This window comes from Rhinopithecus roxellana, chromosome 16, assembly GCF_007565055.1.
Source record: "Rhinopithecus roxellana isolate Shanxi Qingling chromosome 16, ASM756505v1, whole genome shotgun sequence".
Taxonomy (NCBI): domain Eukaryota; kingdom Metazoa; phylum Chordata; class Mammalia; order Primates; family Cercopithecidae; genus Rhinopithecus; species Rhinopithecus roxellana.
The window spans coordinates 19480107-19505378 of record NC_044564.1 but is presented as its reverse complement, the minus strand read 5'-3'; the positions used below and the strand labels follow the sequence as shown (position 1 = coordinate 19505378).

General features: G+C 49.3%; 1 protein-coding gene and 1 pseudogene across 5 annotated transcripts in view; both read right to left on the bottom strand.

Annotated features, from left to right (window-relative positions):
- Positions 1 to 2223: 2223 nt before the first annotated feature.
- Positions 2224 to 5356, bottom strand: LOC104660545 (annotated as a pseudogene). Its single transcript, XR_747721.2, has one exon. The product of XR_747721.2 is annotated as an uncharacterized LOC104660545 (transcript).
- Positions 2224 to 25272, bottom strand: part of GPR107 (G protein-coupled receptor 107) — an 84954-nt gene continuing 61905 nt past the window's right edge. For 3 of the 4 annotated variants that reach the window (XM_030920304.1, XM_010360943.2, XM_010360941.2), the window contains 4 exons: positions 17679 to 17728; positions 14954 to 15037; positions 13758 to 13879; positions 2224 to 7311 (listed from right to left, as the gene is read on the bottom strand). In XM_030920304.1, the coding sequence (XP_030776164.1) occupies positions 7215 to 7311; positions 13758 to 13879; positions 14954 to 15037; positions 17679 to 17728 (353 nt within the window). In that variant the 3' untranslated portion in view covers positions 2224 to 7214. Of the gene's footprint in view, positions 7312 to 12503; positions 13880 to 14953; positions 15038 to 17678; positions 17729 to 25272 lie in introns of those variants that run through there. The other variant, XM_010360942.1, reaches the window with a different exon arrangement.

Below are 25272 nucleotides of genomic sequence, written 5' to 3'. Positions count from 1 at the left end.
CGTCTCTTACCTTGTCCCCACTGCAATGCCCCCTGGCAGGACAGAGCCGCTGACTTCTGTCCCACAAGAGCTGTGTGCAAGGTGGGCCCTTGTCCGTGTCGCCAGCTGGAGAAGGACCCAAGACTCGGGAAGAAAACTGGGTTGGATCTGTTCTCAGTGTGGTCCAGATCTGCCATGTTGGCACCAGCTGGGAGTGTGTTAGCAATGCTGACTCTCGGGTGCCCCAGGGACTCTATTAGGGATTCAGGTGCTCGCTAAGTTTGAGGACCATTAGATTAGATGATCAGCAAGGTCCTTCCTGAGTCTTTTCTCAGCTGTCCCCTTCCTGAGTTGCCTTGGCGTCTCTCATCCTGGGTTCTGAATCCTGGGCTCCCCACTCTCAGGATACCCCATGCCTCCTGCTGGTGCTTTGTGGCACAGGCAAGGCCTCCAGAAAGAGCTGTGGGTGGGGTATGGCCACTAACTGGGAAACCTTGGCCATGGACAGGGATTCTCTCTCCTTTTCATTCTGAAGTTCTGTGATCTGGTGAACTGATGTTCATGCTCAAAATTTTTTTTTTTTGAGATGGAGTCTCACTGTCACCCGGGCTGGAGTGCAGTGGTAGGATCTCGGTTCACTGCAACCTCCACCTCCGGGGTTCAAGCAATTCTCCTGCCTCAGCCTCCCGAGTAGCTGGGACCACAGGCACGCGCCACCACGCCCTGGCTAATTTTTGTAGTTTTTAGTACAGACAGGGTTTTGCCATATTGCTCAGGCTGGTCTTGAACTCTTGACCTCAGGTGATCGCCTGCCTCGGCCTCCCAAAGTGTTGGGATTACAGGCGTGAGCCACTGCACCTAGCCTATGCTCACATTTTTATAAGCACAACGACAGTAACCAACACAGTCATTTCTCTGAGGCCTTCCTGTGTCAGGCACTGGGCCAAGTCTCCTGTGTCAGGCACTGGGCCAAGTCCTTGACTTAATCCTTATTATCCCAACAAGGTTGGAGTCAGCAGGCCTGGGTTCTTGTCTCAGCTCCGACACTTACTACCTGGGGGAAAAAGGGGAAGGATGTGGGTGGGCAGTGGCAGAACCTTCTTTAGGCCCATTTTTGCAGTTTTGAAGGCAGGGCTTTGGAAGGATGAATCACAAATCAGTATGCTGCGTGAAAGCAGCCAGACACAAAAGAGGGCACCCGGTGCAGTTTCATTCACATGAAGTTCTAGACGAGGCAAATGAGACTATGGTGGAATCAGCCGGGGCTGTGGTAGTTTCAGAAAGGGGGCAGTCTGGACCGGGAAGGGGCAAAAGGGGGCTGCATGGGGTGACGGGCATGTTCCATCTTGATTGTGGTAGAGGCCACAGGACTGTACATCCATCTGTCAAAACGCAACAAACTCTACATTTAAAAAGGATGGATTCTGGCCAGGTGCAGTGGCTCACGCCTGTAATCCCAGCACTTTGGGAGGCCAAGGCGGGCAGATCACCTAAGGTCAGGAGTTCGAGACCAGCCTCAACATGGAGAAACCCCGTCTCTACTAAAAATACAAAATTAACCAGACATGGTGGTGCATGCCTGTAATCCCAGCTACTCAGGAGGCTGAGGCAGGAGAATTGCTTGAAGCTGGGAGGCAGAGGTTGTGGTGAGCCGAGATCATGCCATTGCACTCCAGCCTGGGCAGCAAGAGCGAAACTCCGTCTTAAAAAAAAAAAAAAAAAAAAAAAGGATTCTACTGCAGGTAAAATAGGCCTCAATTTAAAACATTCTTAGTAAAATATGGGCTTTGGAACTGAATGACTTCTAAAAATGCTTTGAGTCTAAAATCCTGGATTTCTCTGCTTCCAACTGGGGTAACCCAGAGTTACTGCTAACCGATGCAGTAGGAGGTGCCCTTGCGCCTGTCACAGTGCAGGCTCTGCACCAGGCCTGTCATCTCCCCTCAAATGGCAGCAGTGCCCTGACACTGGTTCACAAGGCTTCGCCCGCCTCCAGCATAAGCAGGACATCAGTAACCTACAACCGGTTTTCAGGCATCTGGGTCTTCATTGCGCTGCCACAGATCTGCTAAGATGCCTGCAACTTCTCTAGTAGGTGTCACTATTGTCAGTAGGAACTGGTGGGAGGCAGTTAACTAATTTAATGAACAAAAAAAAAAAAAAAAAAAAAAAAAATTATGAGAGGGAGGTGGAAGAGAGAAAGCACCAGGAGCTGGCGACTCCCTGGATCTCATACACACACGGTTCTGCCAGATCATCTTTATTTTACACATTTTGCAACACGGCAAGAGAATTCACCCCGTACATCACCCTGATTGGATCCCCCACCCATTATACATTATATGTTTACATAAATACTCTTCAATGATTAGTGTTTAAAAAAAAAAAAAATACTGAAAACTCCTTCTGCATCCCAATCTCTAACCAGGAAAGCAAATGCTATTTACAGACCTGCAAGCCCTCCCTCAAACGAAACTATTTCTGGATTAAATATGTCTGACTTCTTTTGAGGTCACATGACTAGGCAAACACAATTTACGATCTGCAAAAGCTGTTTGAAGAGTCAAAGCCCCCGTGTGGACACAACTTCTGGACCCTGTTAACAGTTAACTTATGTGCTCCAAAGGCTGACCTTCTGGAAGCTCACTGCCTCATCTGGCTGCCCCCTCCAAAATCCAAAACCCTGCCTCAAAACAAGCTGTCCTCTGGGTGAGTTAGCTGTTCTCTTTCATTCTGACCGTTCTGACTCTGCCCAGAACGCTGTCTCACCTGCAGATGCCCTGCTGCCAGAACTCCAACAGGTCCCTGAGGCAGCGAGGCCAAGCCATGCCCACTCACTCCTGCACCATCTCAGTGTGCTCCCTCACACAGGGCCTGAGATGTGCGGGGCCCGTGGCCTGGCAGTGAGCCATCTAAAAGCATTATCTATTTTTCAAGCATAAACCACGCAGAGAGGCTCAGATGCATCGCTGGGCTACAAAAGTGGCCTCTGGGGAATCTGGAGTATGTTCAGCCTGCCGACCAATAACTACATTCCAGGTGGTGACAAGTATTAGCGTCAACTCAGGTAGATGGCTTTTAAAGACGCCCTGCCAGCAACACGCTAGGGAAAACCGGAGTGAAGAGCAGGTCTTTCAGAACATTTGGTACGTTCTGGATGAATACCTTTTTGATATACCAAGAGGTATCAAGTCAAAGTCTTAACTTCTGTAGCGGGGAACTCATTAACTTGCTGAATCCTAAAGGGAAGAATCAAGTCGCAGGCCACAGGCACCCTGGACTTGGCTTACGGTGAGTCTTACAAGGCCAGGGGCGGGTCAGAGAAAAGCAGAGGGGTGAAGTGTGGAGTGTGGAAGCAGGGGTGCGGGAATGGGCTAGGATCTGTTTCCTTTGAAGTACAGCAGCTTGGCAGCATGAAGCATGAGTTGTTCCGCTGTTCTACTGGGTGTATGGAGCTGGGCCAACAACCTCAGCAGACTACCTAATGTTCTAAACGCCTTCCTCGAAGAAAATGCTTCAGGACGGGGGAGAAGGCCAGAATGCATCTGCAATTCCAACAGGCATCACTATGCTCTTCCTTGGTCTGTAAGGACTGGGTGCCTGGAGTAGACTGTTGTAAGTACCAAAGCAAGACACCCATTTTAGTGCGGAGGAAGACCATTCTATATGACCCAAAGCAGTAATATATGGCACGAGTATGCACGCTCTTGAGAGAATTCTCCTTCGCTTAGAAAATGCATCTTTCACACAGCTGCTGGGAGAAAATGCTGCAATGCACCAAAGCCTTTAGCCCGTGCCCAGAATGAGCCTATGTGGGATCAATAGGCACGGGGAGAAAGAGGGCAGAGAAGGGATGGAAGAGAAGGAGGAAGTGGAGGAGGGAGGAGGAGGGGGAGGAAGAGGGCAAGGGGAGGGGGAGGGGCGAGGGCAGAGGAGGAGGGAAGAGGGAGGGAGGCTGTGGGACAAGAGACAGCAGAGACAGTGATGAGGTCATCATGCAGGAGGAAATCTCACCCACACAAAGTGGACTTATGGGGCTGTGTGCTGCCTTGGCAGGCTGGACATGTCAGGGGCGGGGAAACCCTGGATATTTCACTCTAAAGTGGTTTCTTCAAAGAAAACTCAACTGACTCAGGCCATGAGCATCTTTTACACTGAAGCAAGCATCTCCTCACAAGCGCCTCCTACGATTCGCCAGAGTCATATTCAACATCATCAAATGCAGTGCTACTTACACTTTAAAGCACTGAGGGGCCAAGAAATGGGCTGCTAAGTCCTCAGCCACTGTTAGAAGCCAGGATTTAGAGATCAATGACTATTGCTATTGTCCAAGAAATAATTTTCTAGCAAAACATACACATTTTATTAAATTTCACAGCCAGCAGCACTTTCAGTCCACAACAGATTTCTCAAAGGAAACATGGATATTTTGCATAGGCAGAAACAGTGAGGAGTACAAAGCAAAGCTGTAAATACCACCAATGGCTCTGCTATGTGCATCCGATATTTTCTGCCCCATCCCTGAAATACTGCAAGGGCTTAACCGTTCAAACACCACATGACAACGAACCCAGTGGAGTGTGAAACTCAGGCTGCAGGAGGGTGGCTTGTCAGCTGGTGAAGCCACTTGGCTTTGGACGCCATCGGTCATCTTTATGCAAGAGCAGAGATGAACGGTGGGTTATAGATAGCTATGACGTGAAGGAGAAAGAGAAGACACACTCACAGAACAGGATGGAGAGCTTCAATAATTTCTTAAAAGCTTGGAACCACCACCTGCTTTCTCAATCTTGGGCTGGGGTTTTGACTTTTCTTGATCATCAATCTGACTTGAAGCCTTTTGCCAGTTACAATACAGACATGGCCAGATGACCTCCTTGTTAGGAAGGCTGTGGCCATCTTTGTTTCTGAAACAGTCTTATCTCATCTGTCCACTGCTGCTCTGGAAGGGTCAGGACCAGCACTGCAGACACTTGGCCATGCTGTGAGCGAGCCCAGACATACGTGTGGAATCTGAACACTCAACACTGGCGTTCCCGTGCCAGTCTGACAGCTGCGGCTCCAGCGACTGTCCACACACATGCCTGCCTCTCTCTAGCTCCTTCACTCCCTGGCTTCCTTGCATGCGAAACCCAGCATGTGAAATGAGGACACCTCCACGGAGACCCTTCCGAGCAGGGAGGTTTCATCACACCTTTCGTTCTTGCCAAGGAGTCTATCACCTCATCCACAACATCTGCTTGTGGGAGAAACAGCAAATGTGTCCCTCTGAGGGAAGGACTGAGGAGGGCTTTGGAGTCACAGAGTGAGACACATTTCTGCAAAAACTGGTATTGTGTTTCTGCACAGGAAAACAAAGTGTTAAAAATATTCCCATCCTCCCTCCAACTCCCTTCTGTCACACAGTCCCGAGTGAATTTTAAAAAGGTCCAGGAGTGAACTCTTAGGGCACATTCACCCTTCTCCTGAAGATGGGAAGACACACGGATGCTCGCCTAAAATATCTGCCGAGAGGTGAGCAGCTGTGGCCTGGGAAGGCGCTTGCTCTTCCTCCACATGAGCCAGAAGGCAGGTCGCACTTTCAGAGCACCCTACAGAACCCAGATGGCGAATCAAAGTGCAGAAAAAGAACACCCGCTCCCTCATTAGTCATTTAGGAAGATAAAATGGCACGGGACAGGGAAAACAACCATGTTCTGAATGGAGACTTTTTCAGGCTCCCAAACCTGGGATAGTCAGTGTGATCCCACATCCTGTGGTTTCTGCCTGACCCTTCTAAGCCAGAGGTGAGAAAACTCCCAGAGACCACGACTGTCACCCCCGGGAGGTCCCTGTTCCCCTGCAGGTGTGGCTCTCTGACAAGCCCCAGGCAGGGGTGGGCTCCAGCTTTTGGAAGCAACCCTACCTAGCTGGCCCCCCAAGCATTAAGAAGCTTCCCTGATGGGGCCATGTTTTGGTCTCCTTTTAAGCCCTCAGTCACAACGGACCTTCTGAGCTTGTCCCACTGTTCAGATGATTTTCTGAGTTGCAATACTGCTCACTTTAGGTGGCTACCTGTGTTCACTGCCAAGCTCCGGAAGTGTGGAAGGGAACTTAATCACTGAGTTTCTGTGAAAGATTTCGTCATCCCAAAATCCCTGAGAGTGAAACTGTTGAATCGTGCTCACTTTCTTCACATACATACTCTTGGACTGTGGGGACCAAGTCTGTTGAATTCATCTATTTAGAAATCCTACTAGCCTACAGGAAAAGCTTTTTAATGGGGATGATTTGCTTGGACTTAAGTATTTGCTTAAATACTACCTATTCTGCCCCTAGCTGCTCCTTAAAGAAAACTCCTTTCCATTTCCCCCGAAATTCTGATCACACACAACAAAGCCACGAACACGAAGGGAAGCCAAGACGGTGCTGTTCTGGGCGGTCAGGGAGTGGATGTCCAGGGAACGCCACAGGCTAATGCTTTTTGAACTTAAAAATACATTTCTTTCCATCCATCAGGCAACATCTCAATCAGAAAACCACCTCCCACCACCTGGGCTGTGCCACAGGGCATGACCCTGACAGTGACATCACAGCCTTCTTTTCCTGTTGGAAAGAAGACCACTAGGCCGCAGGAGCTGCTGTCCTGGTCACTCTGAGCATCTGGAATAAGGGTCTGGGGCAATGCTGAGGGCAGGAATCCTGGGGCAGATGCTACATCCTCAACTGGGTTTTGACTTTGCTTTCCAGTCACCTGTTTTCATTCATTTCTGTCTCCTGAACAGGCAACGGCACTCTCCCCGCCCTTCTTCATTAGTCCCGGGGTCCTCAGTAGACATTTCCTAAAGCCTCAGACCGATGCCTCGCACCCTCCTTCCCCCTCCACCAGCCGTCCTTGCTACGCTGCCCCACACGTGGGGTCACAACTGCATACCCCTTAGAGCTCCCAAATGAAGAAGAAAAAAATAAACCTAAATAAAAAATGAATTCTTCCTTTTCTCTTCCTCTCCTCCTCTCTGTGCCCGCCCTCCCATTCCCGCCTGAAGGAGGATCCAGCTGCCTTGAACCAGCCACAGATCGTTTCCATAAAAGAGAGTACAAAATCAGGTTTCCGCGGCACTGTGCTCCAGCCATGTGCCCTGGTGTCACTGTCGGAGGTGCCAATAGTTCACTGGAGGAGCTGCTCCTGCTCTCCAATAGGACTATGAGTAAGTTAACAGTTTCCTTGGACAGTGCCATCCTCAGGGTCGGCTCTGTCACACAGCGCCTTCCCACTCGCCCTGGGGCTCCACGGAGCCGTTGGTCACCTTCTTGACTTTCTTCATACTTTCCATCACCCCAGATGTTGTCACACTGAACAGGGAAAGAAGAAACAATTAGGAACATCTCATAGTCTCTTAGTAAAAGGCCATCTCTGCCACAGCACGGTGGATAGGACTGATGATGGGCGTTGGTTTTCGAAACAGGCAAATCTAAGTTTGATTCCTGGCCCATTCCTTACTAGCTGTGTAACCTTGGCCAAGTCACTTGACCTCTCTGTACTTAATTCTCACTTTCCAGAACTGTCATGAGGAAAAATGAGATTCTCCAGAATGCCTAATCAATAAACACCAGCTATCATTATTACAATCGTCATGAATCTTTTTGTCACAGCTTGCGGAATTTTTGTGGTGCATAGATAGGTGACAGTGACGGTTATGAGATCGAAATCTGATCATTTCTGAGCCAGGGGACAGAACACAGGTTTAGAGGAACCTTCCAGAATCAAAGATTCTTCGGCCGCTACGGACAGAGAACTGGCTGCTTTCTGCAGGCGGGGGCTGGGCCATGTGGTTGTGCCTCAGCGCGTGGCCTCTGCCTCCACTCTGTGAGCTCCCGGGGCTCTGTCTGTTGGTGCCTGGTTCTGAGGAGGCCCCATGGAGCCATTCGTTGAATTCGAGAATTAAAAATGGGAGATCGCTGGTCTCATGGGGCATGAGGAGCTAAGCAAGGCAGTCCTTTCCATTAGAAGGAATTGTGGCCGGGCGCGATGGCTCAAGCCTGTAATCCCAGCACTTTGGGAGGCCGAGACGGGCGGATCACGAGGTCAGGAGATCGAGACCATCCTGGCTAACCTGGTGAAACCCCGTCTCTACTAAAAAATACAAAAAAAAAAAACTAGCCGGGCGAGGTGGCGGGCGCCTGTAGTCCCAGCTACTTGGGAGGCTGAGGCAGGAGAATGGCGTAAACCTGGGAGGCGGAGCTTGCAGTGAGCCGAGATGCGGCCACTGCACTCCAGCCTGGATGACAGAGCGAGACTTCGTTTCAAAAAAAAAAAAAAAAAAAAAAAAAAAAGGAATCGCATGCACAGGCCCCACCATCTCGAGAGGATAATCTCTTGCCTCACAGAAGGTGAGCTGGTCTATGAGGGAAGTGGGCGGCTCTGTGAGTAGCGGGAGAACTAGGCAGAGATACCGGGTGTCAAAAGCCACTTGGCCCAGCATCTTCCCTGCACACTAGGAAACAATGAGGATTTATGCTCTCCCATTGTGGACCAAAAGAAATTTCCTCATCAGTAAAATAAATTCAATCAATCAACTCAACAGACTCTTTCCAAGGACCCATCCCATCCCTCTGCCAACTACCTAACCCCTTCCCCTACAAACGGTGACACAGTGGCCGTATATGTGACCCGTCTAGAGTGCATGCAGCTGGACCTCATGGTAAGTAAATGTTTGTACGGGGTAAGGGAAGAAAACTTCCCCTCCTTTGTCTCTTCATTCTTTGCCATCATGGTGCTATCATACCCAGGCTCAAAGAGTCACCCCCAGCCAGGACCTTTCTCAGACAAGTCCTTTAGACTCACAGGTTATTTGTACTTATGGTAAAGTTGGGACAAGGTATATGGCCAGATCCCACAGATGCTATAAGTGAGTCTAAAAGCATCCCCTAAGACGAAAATGCCTCAGCTGAAGCCGCTCAGCGTCACTTCCTGCCAGCTGGCTTGTGTCTCAGGCCTGGCCTCTTTAGGAAGACACCTTCCCCAGGAGGGATCCATGTGCACAGGGCTGCTCCTGAAGGGACCTTCTTTAGACAGGGACACAGGAGGTAGGGCCTCTGCATGAGCCAGAGAAGCCCCTGCCCCGAGCCACACAGCAGCCCCTGTGCCTCTCCACAGCGACTGAGACTAAAAAGAAATGCGACCCCATGTCTTCCAGAAACATTCCAGTAATCACACAGCTGTCCTACGGTTACTGCATCTTGTTAAAAAATGACAAGGAGTTCAATGCACGTTGACTCTAAGAGGCAAAGCGCATTCACTGGGACCCAGGTACGGGCCTGACAGCAGACTTGGGAAAAACATTTTCTCCCTCTCTTTCTCTAAAAAAATACTCCTTTCCACATGGTGGGGCAAGAGAGAAGACAACTTTTATTCTTCAAGACAGGCCTCATGCTAGGTCTAGAGGAAAAAGAAACGGACTTATTGCTCTCAGCGGGCCCATAGCCCAGGCGAAGAGATGGTCTTCCAGAGCAACACTGCAAAGCCACTTCCAGCAGAGACAGGAGTGCTGGGAACCGGGTTCGGTGATGGCTCCGGCTGAGAAGAATCCCCTCTGCTGGGGAACCGGGGAAGCCAGGAAGCCTGTCATGAGACGTGGAGGAGCTGGGTGGGAGGAGGTCAGAGGAGTTTCCAGAAAGAAGAAATATAACAGGTAAAAAGCATGAAGGAAAAACCCAGGACATTTCCTGGTGCAGTCAGAGAGTGCTAAGTACTCACAGGGTATATATATTTTGATTTTATTTTTTGAGATGAAGTCTCGCTCTGTCACCTAGGCTGGAGTACAGTGGCACCATCTCGACTCACTGCAACCTCCGTCTCCTGGGTTCAAGTGATTCTCGTGCCTCAACCTCCCAAGTAGCTGGGATTACAGGTACATGCCACTACGCCCAGCTAATTTTTCTATTTTTGGTAGAGACGGGGTTTCGCCATGTTGGCCAGGCTGGTCTCAAACTACTGACCTCAGGTGATCCACCTGCCTCGGCCTCCCAAAGTGCTGGGATTACAGGCTTGAGCCACTGCACCCAGCCTACAGTATATATATTTAATACCTCCAGTCAGTCTGGGAAGAAGAGTGGCAGGGAGAGAGCCAGGGGCAGACACAGGACGGCAGGGCTGTCGAGGGCCAGTCTGCCTGGTCACCCAAGGATGGCCCTGATTCTTACTCCAGCGGTTCTCAGCTCTGCCTCCTGCTCAGGCTGCCCTAGGGAGTGAGAAAAGCACAAATCCTGAGCACAAGGAGGTGAGAATCAGTGTCTCCAGGGATGTGGCCAGGAAACTGGCACTGCAAAAACACTCTACAGGTGATTCTAGAGGCTGGGAGAACAGACAGGAAGGGCCGGGCACACATGTATTCCCAGGGCAGCTCATGCCTGCATTCCCAGCACCTTGGGCGGTGGAGGCGGGAGGATCGCTTAAGCCCAGGAATTTGAGACCAGCCTGGGCAACATGGCAAAACCCTATCTCTACAAAAAAATACAAAAACATTAGCTGGGCATGGTGGCGTTCATCTGTGGTCCCAGCTAAGGAGGCTGAGGTGAAAGGACTCCCTGAGCCCGGGGAGGTCAAGGCTGCAGTGAGCTGTGATAGTACCACTGCACTCCAGCCTGGGTGACAGAGTGAGACCCTGTCTCCAGGCGAATAAAAGAATGGACAGAAGGGGAGAGGATCGGGAGTGAAGAGGTCAGCCACCACAAAGCCCAGGCACAAGAGAAAGAGGGAGGGTGGGACTATGGGCGACAAGCACAAAGTGAGGCCTCCAAGACGCTCTGCACGGGCCGAGGAGGAGGGAGGTGTTTCAGGCATGGCTGCGGGAGACTGGGTGGATGTTCGTGTCACCAAGGCCTGTAGGGATCGCTGGGGAGGGGCCAGTTTGGTGTGATGCAGTAAGAGTACGGCTTCAAGTCTGAGGCGACACGGAGCAGGAGGATGGGGACCTGGCATTCAGGAGGGGCTGGGGGCAGTGAGGGGGTAGCAGAGGCAACCCCGGGCTTGAGTGAGTCCTGGGAGAAGAGGGAAAATGGGAGTAAGGGCGTGTGGGAGTACAGGAGGTTGTCACAAGCAGGGCGGGTGACAGGGAGCTTCAGTGTGTGGCCAGGACTGGAAGTGGCAGAAGTGAACTCAAGGAGAGGAAGAAACCTGATGGCAGATGCCCAGGGTGGGGTGGGCGCTACATCCTGTTCCCCCAGCAAACCTCCAGGAGGCTGAAGGGACACCTGGGGCCCCCAGGACGTGAGGAAACCTGGCTAGCCCCCTGCAGAGAGGGCGCCCGCAACGCTCCTGGCAGCTCAGGCTCTGCAGCAGTGAGAAGAGAGACCTGAGTCAGATGAACACCCAAAAGCCTCGCTGGCAGGAACACACAGCGGTGGGGCTTCAGCAGCTTCACAGGCACCTCACTAGGTGTCCTAATTTTGGTGCAAACACTTAAGGGGCCGAACAGCTGAAGGGCCAACATCCGACCAGCAATCTACGCCGCAGATAAGCATTCTTTCCTTGACATCTAAACAGTAACCCCCTTTCCTTGCAAAGCCCCAAGTCTCTGTAGTTGCAACCGAAAGTGCCGAATGGGACACAGGTTCCTTCTGCCACACAAGACTGCAATCAAATGTGGCTTAGGTCTAAGTGGTCCATGGATACATCCATTTCTTTCTTTCTTTCTTCTCTTTTTTGAGATGGAGTTTCACTCTCATCGCCCAGGTTCTAGTGCAGTGGCGTGATCTCAGCTCACTGCAACTTCTGCCTTCTGATTTCAAGAGATTCTCCTGCCTCAGCCTCCCGAGTAGCTGGGATTACAGGCGCCTACCACCAAGCCCAGTTAATTTTTGTATTTTTAGTACAGATGGAGTTTCACCATGTTGGCCAGGGTGAACTCCTGACCTCGTGATCTGCCTGCCTCGGCCTCCTAAAGTGCTGGTATTACAGGCCGAGCCACCGCACCCAGCTGATACATCCATTTCTATAACTAAGAAGTGTTTTCTGGACTGGAAATGTGGGGAGACCTGGTGAAGAGACAATTCTATTAGTCTCCAGTTCCCATTTCCACATTCGTTTTCTGCCCACATGAAAGAATGCAGGGAGGGGTAAAAGGTGAACAGCAACCATGAATGAGGACAGCGTTCTGGAATGGGAACCCCAGGGAGAAAACCTCCTGGCCCAGGAACCCACACCAAACACTTCTTTCCACTCTCACTCTTCAAGATGACAGAAGTAATTCAGATTATTAAGGATACCCACAGCCTAGGAGGCAGCTACCAAGTCTGATACTACATCCAGTACTTTTTAACTTGCTGATTATTTACCGATAACTTCTTTTGCTAAAATTGGTAGGCCTAAAGAGAGACGGTCAAAGAAATAGACGGGGAAGGAGAGAGAAAGTCAGTGTTACTTTGGATGGTGCCCTCATCCCCAGCCCCAGAGAGAGAAGCTGTGTCAGGCCTGGTGGGGAAATGGCTGCAGAGAGAGCAGCTGCGTGGGCCGCACTGTCAGAGAGAAAACAAGCACCGAAACAAAATTTTCAAAAAACTGTTGCTATGAAACAAAAATACCTTCATAATGCATCCAGACTCCAAGACGTAATGGCTGAGGGAAAGGATGTGGGAAGCGGGACGCCCCCATTACCACGGTGGAGTACAGTGCAGTAAAGGAGACGATGCTGTGACTCAGCCACTCGTACCCAAAGACCCCGTGTTACGGGGCTGGACCAAGCTAAAGCCTCCCAGCAGGGGAATGATAAACACACCATGTTTTAGGTTATTTCCTGATGCTGCTGGTTACCAGCCTGACACATGTGTGCCTCTTCAACCAACAGACGCTTGCTCAGATCCTGCTACTTCTAGGAAAGGCACAGCTGATGGTCCTCCTGCACTCCACTGAACTGTTTAGAAGGAGGAGTTTCTTCCTCTGCATGGGAGATGCTGTATGGAGCCCACTGGCAGGACCTGCCTTCCTTTACTGTTGCTGTGGAGCTGAGCACAGACAGCTGTCTCATGCTGCCTGACCCGCTGACAGCCAAGCAGAGCCTAGCATGGGCCGAGTCTCAGCCTCTGAATTGGGAAGAATTCAAAGACTGCCAGGGCTGGGGGCAGAACACTTAATACCAGTGAACCAAGAAGGGAAAACTCTGCCTTAGGCTAATCATCAAACACAGCAATTGACCTGGCTTATCAAATTTCAGAGCTAACAAGCAAATATGCTTAATCACTATTCATTTTTCTAGACAATGATCGCCCTTTCCCAGAAAATAGGACCCTAGAGTCACTCACTCTGTGACTTAGAAAAGCCCCTATTAGTGCTCAGATATAGGTCAAAGTCATTGTGCTGTGAAAAGCCACGTAGTTATCTGACGATAGAGGATGTCTGAGGATCATTAGCAGACTTAGAGATGACTCAGAAGATTCCATTTTCAGACATAAACGCCCGATGGCGGGCCTGACAGAAAGTGGGATCCTTGTTCTCCCTCGTGAACTGGCCATGTATATTCCTAAGTTCTTGCCACTGAGTTCTTGAAAGTAGGCTCCAATGATGCTTAGTGGAATGGCAAGTTCCATCTTCCCTGACAAGACCCAGCAAGGCTTGGCAGATACTGTACTTCAAACCAAATCAGACAGCCTGTCCGTTTCCAGTGTCCATTCCTTCTGCTAAAAATAGAGGAACCACCCCTGGAGCCACGAAATGCTGAGAGCAGCTGGCTCGATTCACACTGCACTGCTTTGAGTTAGGCAAAGGGGTCAGGGCTAAGGAAGAGGGAAGAAAGATTTCTTACACAGACTCCATTTCCAAGTCATCTTCTTCCTGAGAGAGTTGTAGGTAGGGGTTATCCGAAGCCGGACGGAATTTATACCCCGTCAGAACAAAGAAGACCAGTGTGGCCGTTTCGTCCAGGAGCTGCAAGTTTAAAAACCACCCCAAAATAAAGAGATTAGCAAAACTGTTCTTCAGAAAGCAGTGCAACTCAACAAACTGACATATCCCCCACAACCCACCACTTGCTGGTTCTTCACTCAAATGCCACTTCCTGCTGGAGGGCATTTTCCTTAGACTTGCCGAGGCTTAAACGAGAAGCGTCCTGCCCAGGGATGACCTTTCAGAGGCTGCGCTCTGCTCTGCTTTAACCAGTCTTCGTGGGGAGCTTTTAAGATCTCCTTACACACCCACTTCCTCCTACAGCGCCTACAGCATGAAGTGAGTTATTCAAGAAAAAAGTCATTTGGTAGCTACTCTAGTAGTTAAGCTGGTTCTAGTTTATTGCAAAGATACTTTATTACCAAAATGATAAAATGGGCAAAGAAGAAGGGCAGTCTGATTTCTAACTACTCTAAGCCCTGTAACTAAAGGAAAAGACCACATCTCATCTAAGTTCTAATTATTCAGGGCAAATCTTTCTCTGCCTGAGGCTTTTCTGTTCAGACTTTTAAGGCTGAAAACTAAAATCAAGAATGCAATTATTTTCAGATTCCTCATGGAATCCAGCAGCATTTTTGGACAAACAGATCATCTCAATTATAGGCCAGAAGAGATGGAAGGAGGCCGGGCGTGATGGCTCACACCTGTAATCCCAGAACACTGGGAGGCCGAGGTGGGCGGATCACTTGAGATCAGGAGTTTGAGACCAGCCTGGCCAACATGGCGAAGCCCCATCTCTACTAAGAAAACAAAAATTAACCGGGCATGGTGGTTCATCCCTATAATCTCAGCTACTCGGGAGGCTGAGGCAGGAGAATCGCTTGAACCCGGGAGGTGGAGGTTGCAGTGAGCTGAGATCGCACCACTGCACTCCAGCGGGGGCAACAGAGACCCTGTCTCAAAAACTAAAAAAAAGAAAATTTTAATTTAAAAAAAGAAGAGATGGAAGGTCTTCGTGGTCATTCCCAGACAAATTAGTAACAACTGTTAAGTTACACTTCAAGACTTTATCCTCAGGCATAAATTCTCTGGCATTCTGCCCTGTGAGCAGCATACCTGGTAGAGCCACTTCCACTGGAATGGAACAGCGAGTTTGAGGAGAAATGCAATGATCCTAGTGAAGTATATGTAACACACAATCTGTATGAGGAGGAAAGAAACAGGAAATCAAATCAACATGAAAATCAGGACGCCACTTTAACAATTTGCTTTCATAAATGAACTAGGAAACAGAAAACAGAATCACTCAAAGAAAAGTATGTGACACTTACAGTGTGAATTAATACATGCAGTGGAGAGACATGGCTACTCTGCTAGTTACACTTGAATTTCTTCACTCTCCAGGTGACCAAGATATTGCTAACAGCCACACCCATGGGGAGCACCGGACACTTCAGTAGGGCTGTTCTTAACCCTTCCTCACCCTATCCACAGACAGAAGCCCTTGATTTCAATCTCCACAGATGGTATTGCTTATTCTCAGGCTTTAAGGAATATTTACCAGTAGTGAGAGCAAAATAAAGCCACACAGGGAAATTACTGGCTTCTGTCCTCTTCTCTGGCAGATGCTGCAAGCATTCAAGGTCCACACTCACAAAAGTACAAATACTACCAAGTTCTCTAGCAAGACAGGATGCCTTAATTTCTCCGTGCAGTGACAAGGACTCAATGTGCTGGCCACTAGAGCATGGCCTGTGCATGGGGACTCAGCTCAGCTGGCCAAGGACCACTCATTATCACTGCACGCAACAAGAGAGGTTCTGTGATGACCTGTGCCTATTTGGTGGATGATATAAAATCCATGGGAAAGAAAAAATAAAAGAAGGAAAGAAAAAAAATCAACCCCAAGTGGAGTGTCTGCTCTTGCATCTCTCTCTACCACTGAAGTCTGATGTTTGCTTGAGCAAAGGACTGTCCAAAGTGACAATGCCAAACTCACAGATGAAAGACTTAGAAATGTTCTTTCAAGACTCAGGAAGCAAACTAACTCTGGGAGGCATGTACCTTATATCGTCTAAGAAATTATGACCCTAATAATTCCTAACAAGCTCTGTCTTTTGGTGCTAGCTGATACAATTTTGCATGTCCATCAGAGTCCTGTTTTTAGGTTTTAAAAAAACTGTCTTTTTTTTGTTCTTAAGGAAAATTTATTACCACAACATGTAACTAGTTTTCTGCAGGGAAATTTGAAAGAAGAGAGAGGTAGATACTCCAATAATTTTTTTTTGAGACCAAGTCTCACTCTGTTGCCCAGGCTGGAGTGCAGTGGCACTCTTATCTCGTCTCACTGCAATCTCCGTCTCCCAGGTTCAAGCAATTATCCTGCCTCAGCCTCCCAAGTAGCTGGGACTACAGGCATGCGCCAGCATGTCCAGCTAATTTTTTTTTTTTTTTTTTTTTTTGTATTTTTTAGTAGAGATGGGGTTTCACCATGTTGGACAGGCATGAGCCACCCCGCCCAGCTAATTTTATTTTTATTTTTATTTTTAGTAGAGACGAGGTTTCACCATGTTGGCCAGGATGGTCTCGATCTCCTTACCTTGTGATCCGCCCACCTTGGTCTCCCAAAGTGCTGGGATTATAGGCGTGAGCCATTGCACCCGGCTGATACTCCAATAATTTTTTAAATGAATAAAACAAAAATGGCTGCAAAAGAACATGATAGTGTGATCCCAGTTTTATAAATGAGTAAAAATAGTGGCCGGGATTGCACCACTGCACTCCAGCCTGGGCGACACAGTGAGACTCCATCTCAAAAATAAAATATAAGGCCGGGCGCGGTGGCTCAAGTCTGTAATCCCAGCACTTTGGGAGGCCGAGACAGGATATCGAGGTCAGGAGATCGAGACCATCCTGGCTAACACGGTGAAACCCCGTCTCTACTAAAAAATACAAAAAACTAGCTGGGCGAGATGGCGGGCGCCTGTAGTCCCAGCTACTTGGGAGGCTGAGGCAGAAGAATGGCGTAAACCCGGGAGGTGGAGCTTGCAGTGAGCCGAGATTGCGCCACTGCACTCCAGCCTGGGCGACAGAGTGAGACTCCGTCTCAAAAACAAAATAAAAATAAATACACAAATAAATAAATAAAATATTAAAAAAATTTTAAAAATGTAACTCAGATATTTAATTTCCTAATTTAAAAGACACAACTAGATTTTATAAAATGAAAGCCAGGCATGGTGGCGTGCACCTGCAGTCCCAGCTACGCAGGTGACCAAGGTGGGAGGATCTTTTTGAGCCCAGGAGTTGGAGTCCATCTTAAGGCAGCATAGAGAGACCCAGTCTTTAAAAAAAAATAAATAAATCAAAAAAGCAAGTCACACTGGCCAGGTGCAGTGACTCACGCTGTAATCCTCGCACTTTGGGAGACTGAGGTGGGTGGATCACCTGAGGTCTGGAGTTCGAGACTAGCCTGGCCAACTTGGTGAAACCCCATCTCTACTAAAAATACAAAAATTAGCTGGGGGTAATGGCAGGTGCCTATAATCCCAGCTACTTGGGAAAGCTGAGGCAGAGAGAATTGCTTGAACCCGGGAAGTGGAGATTGCAGTGAGCCAAGATCTCTGTGCCATTGCACTCCAGCCTGGGTGACAGAGCTAGACTTCATCTCAAAAAATAAATAAATAAAAAGATAAGGAAAAAAAAAGCAAGCCACACTGCTCAGCTCTAGGTGGCACATCTTGTGCTTTCACCAATTCTTTGGAAGTTCATTTGTTCTACCCCTTGAATTGATTTTATTTATAGATCAAGGATTTTTTTTTTTTTTTTTTTTTTTACTTACCAAGACGTAATAATGTCTGAAAAGTTTCAGCTTTGCTAAGTTAATAGCAGCTAGAGAGAAGAAAGAACAAAATGAAGAGCTCATTAACTTCTCATTTGAAAAAGCAAGCCTCATTCAGACACCCTCTCAGTCAAGAGGCCACCTCTAATGCAGATGAGGACCACTCAGAGGCACATCCATCTATCTGGAATCAAGTCTGCTGGGCAGGCTCTCCTCCAATCACCAGGAAAAAAATGTGGGAGCAGCACAGCCACAGGCGTGAGCTGGAGTTGGCTTGCACCAGCGATTCCCGCCCAAGGGTCAGCAGCTGTAACCTGGCTATGGTGGGAGTATACTGACATCACAGGAATTGGAAGATGCTACAAATCAGGAATTTTTTCCCCCCAGAGAGCCAGCATTAAACATTCCAGCTCTGCACAGAGCTCTGACCTCCACTGGGACTAGTCTCAGGTTGGTCCCAGAGAACCACCCGGGGGAGCCTCCCACTAGTTGAGGGTGTAAATTCAATTAACCCACAGGTGCATTTTGCAAATTTCACTGAAGTGATCATTAAGCGACTTGTAATAAGCCCTTTCAGTACCTTCCTGGCTGGATCCTACCTTCATGCATGCTCAAGGTCAGCTGAGCCAGGACAGCTACCTTCCTGACACTGCCTATGGCTCTGAAATATTGATGAGTAGAGGGAAGCCTGGCTCCATCCCAGATTAGCAATCCTTTCATTCATCATAAACCTTCCTGCAGGAGGCAAATTAATTTTGCTTAATAGCATTCAATTACTGATTCAGTTTAAGAATGGGACCGTGGGTGGTGAAGGTTCAAATTTCCTCTTCTTCCTCCTTTGGGCTCATGATGAGTTGACGGGCAGGGAGGAGCAATCAGGCTTAGGATTCCAAAAGAAATTCCTGTAATCCTAAATTATCTTCAAGATGAGTATCAACTAACAGAATCTACAAGAACCTCCTCTGAGAAACCCAATGCATTAATGAGGGACACTCAGAAAGTCTCACAGTTGAGAAGATAGAACACCTGTCTCTGGGGCTGCAGCGGATTCACGCAGGCACGCACACAACACCCGAAGACGCAAAATCACAGCAGCTTTCTTATCTGGCAACCTCTCTGGCAGTCTTGTTATTTTGAAAAAATTAAATCTCAGCCAGGTGCGGCGGCTCATATCTGTTTGTAATCCAACACTTTGGCAAGCCAAGATGGGAGGATCCCTTGAGCCCAGGAGCTTCAGACCAGCCTGGACACACAGGGTGAGACCCCGATCTCTTTAAAAAAATTTAAAAATTAGCCAGGTATGCTGCCTACTTGGGGGGCTGAGGCAGGTGGACGGCTTGAGTCCAGGAGTTTGAGACCAACCTGGGCAACAGAGTAGAACCCCGTCTCAGAAAAAAAAAAAAAAAAAAAAGGAAGGAAGGAAAGAAAAGAGGAATAGGCCGGGCGCACGCCTGTAATCCCAGCACTTTGGGAGGCTGGGGAGGGCAGATCATCTGAGGTCAGGAGTTCAAGATCAGCCTGGCCAACTTGGCAAAATCTCGTCTCTACTAAAAATACAAAAATTAGCCGGGTGGGTGCCTGGAATCCCAGCTACTTGGGAGGCTGAGGCAGGGGAACTGCTTGAACCCAGGAGGCAGAGGTTGCACTGGGCCAAGATCGCGCCACTGCACTCTCCAGCGTGGGTGACAGAGCAAGACTCTGTCTCCAAAAAAAAAAAAAAAAAAAAAAAAAAAGACCAGGCATGGTGGCTCACGCCTGTAATCCCAGCACTTTGGGAGGCCAAGGTGGGTGGATCATGAGGCTAGGAGTTCAAGACCAGCCTGGCAAAGATGGTGAAACCCCATTTCAACTAAAAATACAAAACTTAGCCAGACATGGTGGCAGGCGCCTGTAATCCCAGCTATTCGGGAGGCTGAGATGGAGAACTGCTTGAATCTGGGAGGTGGCAGTTGCAGTGAGCCAAGATCACGCTACTGCACTCCAGGCTGGGTGAATATAAGGAACCCAGTCTCAAAAAACAACAGAAAAAGTACATTAAAAATTAAATCTCTCTGGTTCTCATCATTTCTTTTCTTTTTTTTTTTTTTTGAGAGAGGTCTTGCTCTGTCACCGAGGCTGTGGCACAGTGGCACAATCACAGCTCGCTGCAGCCTCAACCTCCTAGACTCAAGTGATCCTCAGAATCCTGAGTAGCTGGGACCACAGGTGTGCACCACCACGCCCGACTAATTTTTGTATTTTTAGTAGAGATGTGCTTTCACTATGTTGCTCAGGCAGGCAACAGCCTGCCTCAGTCTCCCAAAGTACTGGGATTACAGGTGTGAGACACCACGTCTGGCCTCATCTCTTTTATTCAGTCAATACAAACTCACCAAGCCCCGACTCTGAGCCAGGCCCTGGGATACAGCAGTAAACACGACAGCTGCAGCCTTTACCCCTGGGGCAGCTGCCATCCTGTGAGGAGACAAGGGCACCGAAGCACAAATTATGCACTCACTGAGTGACATGTATACACAGCCACTGCCGACGGGCGTGTGATCAGGTACTCCTCCTCCCCTGGGGGATGGGAAGGACTTCACAGAGGACAAGACATGAGAACTGAGAAGCATCAGATATGGATAATGAAGTGCTCCCAGGGATTTTAACCTTCACCCTCTGGGATGAACCTTTTGTGTTCCTCTCTGGATGCAAACCTGCTGCTCCCATCGGCAGGGGACAATGAAATGACCAGTTGATACTGTACTGTGCCTAACAGAACCAGCGACACGACCGGAACTGTGGCCCTCCCAAACCAGCCAAACACCTCTTCAACATGAACACTCGATTCTTCACAGCACCAACAATTAGACGGTTTAAATGATTAAAAAATGCTTTAAAAGTCTCTCCTGAATTTTGCTTGCTAAAGTCCTGACAAGGGAAACTCCTACCTTGCTTCACTAAGAAAATCAGACAGACAGAGAAGTGTCATGTTTTCATTCCTGGGTTTCAAGGTGCCCTGGCAGGGGTAAGCACGGGCTCCCAAGCCAGACCAGGGAAAAGGGGTGAAAGAGAGAGTTTCTCAAAGGGCCTGAACACAGCTCAGCCATGAGCCAGAGTGGGAGAAGGCAATGCGGAGAGTGCCGGAGAACAGCAGGTGTGGAGGCTCAGAGGTGAGAGAGCTGCACATATCAGGGAAGGAAAAGTAGCTCAAAGCGGCTGGCCTGTGCACAGCCTAGGCAGGGCTAGGAGTAAAGCCAAAAATTCAGTAACACACAGAAGACTGAACTTGTTCTCCTCGTTGGTTTTGGGGGTCCCAGGGAACCTCTAAAGCAAGATTGTCCAACCTGCACCCCAGGACAGCTTTGAATGCAGTCCAACACAAATTTGTAAACTTTCTTAAAACATTATGAGATTTTTTCTGCAATTATTTTATTTTTCTTTTTTAGCTCATCAGCTATCGTTAGTGTTAGTGTGTTTTAAGTGTGGCCCAAGACAATTCTTCCAATGTGGCCCAGGGAAGCCAAAAGATTGGAAACTCCTGCTCTGAAGGGTGTTTTGTTTTGAGATAGGGTCTCACTCTATCTCCGAGGCTGGAGTGCAGTGGCGTGATCATGGTTCACTGAAGCCTCAACCTGCTGGGCTTACATGATCTCAAACAGCTGGGACTACAGGCGCACACCATCGCGTCCAGCTAACTTCTTATGGAGACAGGGTCTCACTACGTTGCCCAGGCTGGTCTCGAATTCTGGAGCTCAAGCAATCCTCCCATCTGTTTTCCAAACTGCTAGGACTGCGGGCATGAGGCACCCTGCCAGCCCGTTTTTGTTTTTTAAACTAGTCAACTGCAGCAGTGAGAAGAAGGGAAAGAGCAGAACAAGGAGTTCGATCTGTAACTATAAAAACCAATGGAGAGGAGTCACAACCACCTTCGAACCAGCCTCCCAAAGGCTTTAGACAACACCATGATCAGGTGTTGAGAACAACCCCCCCGTGGAAGAAGGATGGAGAGAAAAAAGAGGAAAAGCCCAAACGAGGTCAAAGACCTTGAGTCTGCGGAGGCCCCTCTAAAAGGCAGTGAGATGTCCATCGATGTAGAGCAATCAAAGAGTGGATGGGGCAGTGAAGAGCAGGCCGATCCCACCTCAGTGATTGGTAAGAAAGAAGGAAGAGCAACAAGGTAATGAAGTTGAAGACAGCAGAGAATCTTTAAGGCAAAGTCTGACGGGTCTGTCCTTTCACAGGGAAGGAAATGAAGATGGGGAGGGCACTGAGAGAAAGCAAAGAGGTTAAAGCACTGCAGGTCTTAACCAAGTAAGGCCCGGGGTGGGGTGAGAGCAAAGGAGAGGAAGGTGCTCCGCCTGGCACCTCCCTGGCATCATGCATCACCACGTCACATCCTTCAGGCTCAGGCAAGACACCCTCTGAAGGGAGGTAGGCTATGAGCCGCTCCATAAATGAGCCTGTGCACCCCACATGGGGACTGATGAAGAAACATCGCCACGGTGCAGATGCCAGGCCATGTAGGTGCTCAGACTGACAAATGGACCTTGGGGACAAGTGCTATCTTTGAGAAATGTAGTTAGAATAAGCAGAGCTCACCGTCGTTTCCAAAACCCAGCAGGCTGGCTCACACCTATAATCCCAGTACTTTGGGAGGCTGAGGCGAGAGGATCTCTTGAGCCCAGGAGGGAGAGACCAGCTTGGGCAACATAGGGAGACCTTGTCTCTACTAAAAGTAAACATAAATCAGCTGGACATGGTGACACATGCCTGTAGTCCCAGCTACTTGAGAGGCTGAGGTAGGAGGGGGCGCACAGGCCAAAGTGAGCCCTGACTGTGCCACTGCACTCCAGCTTGGGTGACCGAGTGAGACCCTGTCTCAGTAAAACAAACAAACAAACAAACAGATTAAAAATAAAAACCCACCAGTCGTGATGCCATCATTTCCAGTCACGCATAAGACATTCCTTTATCGGATAGCAGTTGGCAGGGGTGAGGCTCTCAAGCCTTGCACTGGAGCTCCAGTCACAGCTGAAGCAGCAGAGGCAGGGACTGAGCTTACTTGTGGAGTAAGAAAAAGGAGGGCAGGGGGGTTTAGTCTGGACCCTGCACAATTGAACATCCTGGGTTCAAATTCCAACTCTGCTGCTCACTGCCTGTGTGGCCTCCGATAAGTCAGCTAACCCTCTCTGAGCCTCGGTTTCTTCACCTGTTAAGGCAGGAATAACGATACCCACCCTTAGGGTTGCTGGGGGAATTAATGGGATAGTACACAGAAAGCAATCGGCTTGCAGTGAGCAGTTGGCTACTTGCCATGACAGTGTTTGTATCATATAGGATTAGCCCAATACCAAATGTAGCATATACTGTGTCACAGCGGCTGCCACCTCTGGCAAGAATCCAGTAAGTAAAACTGGAACAAATGGGGACCTGGGGGCTGCCAGGGCGCCTGGGCTCTCCTGCAAGCAGCGCTGCCATATGCACAGGATGAGTCAGGACGCGGAGCAGGGGCTAAGCCCGCTCCGAGCAGGGTGAAACCAGCATGATGCAGTGAGCAGCCAGGCGGCAGGTTGCAGCCTGGGGTCCCACGCCTCCCTCCACTGTTCTTCCAAAGATTTCCCTGACTTAGGAACACCGACAGCTGCTGCCCACCGGACTGTGGCAGGCTGGGTGTTGGGCTTCTGTGTGAGTGAAGGCTCACCAAGGCCGGGCGGGCATTTCTGACCTCACCATTAGGAGCAGCAAATATGGTGAAGAATGAGTGTGGGAAGAGAAACAGGGCCCCAGGTAGGAGGCCTGCCTTCCAGCCCTGCCCCATCCCAGCTTGGTGTGCCTGCCCTTGGCCTGCCGCCTCCGTCTCCAGGCATCGAACTCCTCATGTGTAGGAGAATTCCTTTGTAGCAATGGTTCTTAATAGGGGTGAACAACAGAATCACCCGAAGAGCTTTAAGTATAGATGCCCAGGCCGCCCCCGCTCATCTTATGGAATCAGGCCGAGCTATGAACATTCTGAAACCTCTACAGCGGAGAGGGAAGGAGGAGACGGGGGTGGGGGAGGGTGTCATGTCCACCTGGTCGTGGGGGTCCTGTAAGGCTGACCTCCTGTCCTGTGGGTTCCTCTACCTCCAACTCACTCTCAGGAAAATGACCATGACACTCCATTCTGGTAAGTCCTTCTTACTGATGAGAACAGGACAAGTGCCCACTGAGGCAGGAAATACCACAGCCCCTGCAAATGCCCAACAAGTCAATACTCTCCCTGACTCAGCAACAGAAGAGCAACGCCCCCTACAGTGCACAGGAGGCGCTGCCCCTGCCCTAGGTGGTCCCCTCTCCCCTCTAAGTGAAAGAGGAACTAAGAAGGCCGGCAAGGAGACAGATTATCCCCTCCTTCCCAGCTGACTTCCCAGGAGGATCCTGGAACTGTGACAAGGACAAAAACAACAGCACTGGTCATTGCCATCAACTGAGTCATCACCATGTGCCAGGGGCTGGGGTGGGCACCTCTCATGCTTCATCTCACAATGGCCTCTGTGGGGGAAGCAGGCCTGACACATTCAGGCCTGGAGAAGTTTAGTAAATGATCAAAGTCACCCAGCTTGTAAGTGGAGAAGCCAATATGCAAACTCAAGTCCACCTCCCTCCAAGGACCAAGCTCTTAACACTTACGCTTCATGCTAAGTGATAGGCAGTTCATAACCTTAAAGTCCACTAGCGATTTTAGGACGACACAGTTCAGGACGATTAGTTCAGGACGAGGCAGTCATGACTCAAAAGGCTGGGCAATGCCCAAGAGCAGGCAGGAATCCTTTCTAAGGAGTTTATACCACATGATTTATGGGACACACAGAAGCAAAGGCCCACAACAGCCACTTAAAGGGTGAAAAATTTCTAAAACAATCCTTCCCTGAGTGGAAGGACAGCCTCAGAGCCTAGAAACACCCCCACCTACTCTTCATCCTCATTGTCTGCTTCCTCTCTGCTGTGCTTCAGAGGGAATATTGAGTCAAACACAAAAATTAAAGAAATAAAGATGACGGATAACCCGGCTGGCGTTAAGAGTACCTCAGACTTACTCTGAGTCTCAACATTTCCACAATCTGCTTACGTCCTGGGCTCCATTCAGCTCACTCAGCATGGGGGACAGAGGAGCATCCCCCGTTTGTGGTCAGGCACAGGCCTGAAAGTCTGGCTGAACAGCTTCTCTCAGTCACCAGAAAGGCACCAAAGGACGCAGGCCACGGGCTGACCTGGGACCACACTGACCTGAAATGTCCCTTCTGGGGAGGGTTTAGTTCACGAGCTGTCCTCTGGCCTCCACTAGGAAAAGATCCCACTAATCCCACTCAAAGGCCGTATCAGGAGCAAGTATGGGAAAGGCTGCGAGTGGCCAAGAACAACTACACAGAGAATGAAATTCTTTGATCTTCAAAATGTTGTGTCATGTGAAAATGAATCAAAAATATATTTCTGGCTGGGCACGGTGGCCCACACCTGTAATCTCAGCACTGTGGGCGGATCACCTGAGGTCAGGAATTTAAGACCAGCCTGGCCAACATGGTGAAACCCCGTCTCTACTAAAAGCACAAAAATTAGCCAGGCATGGTAGCACATG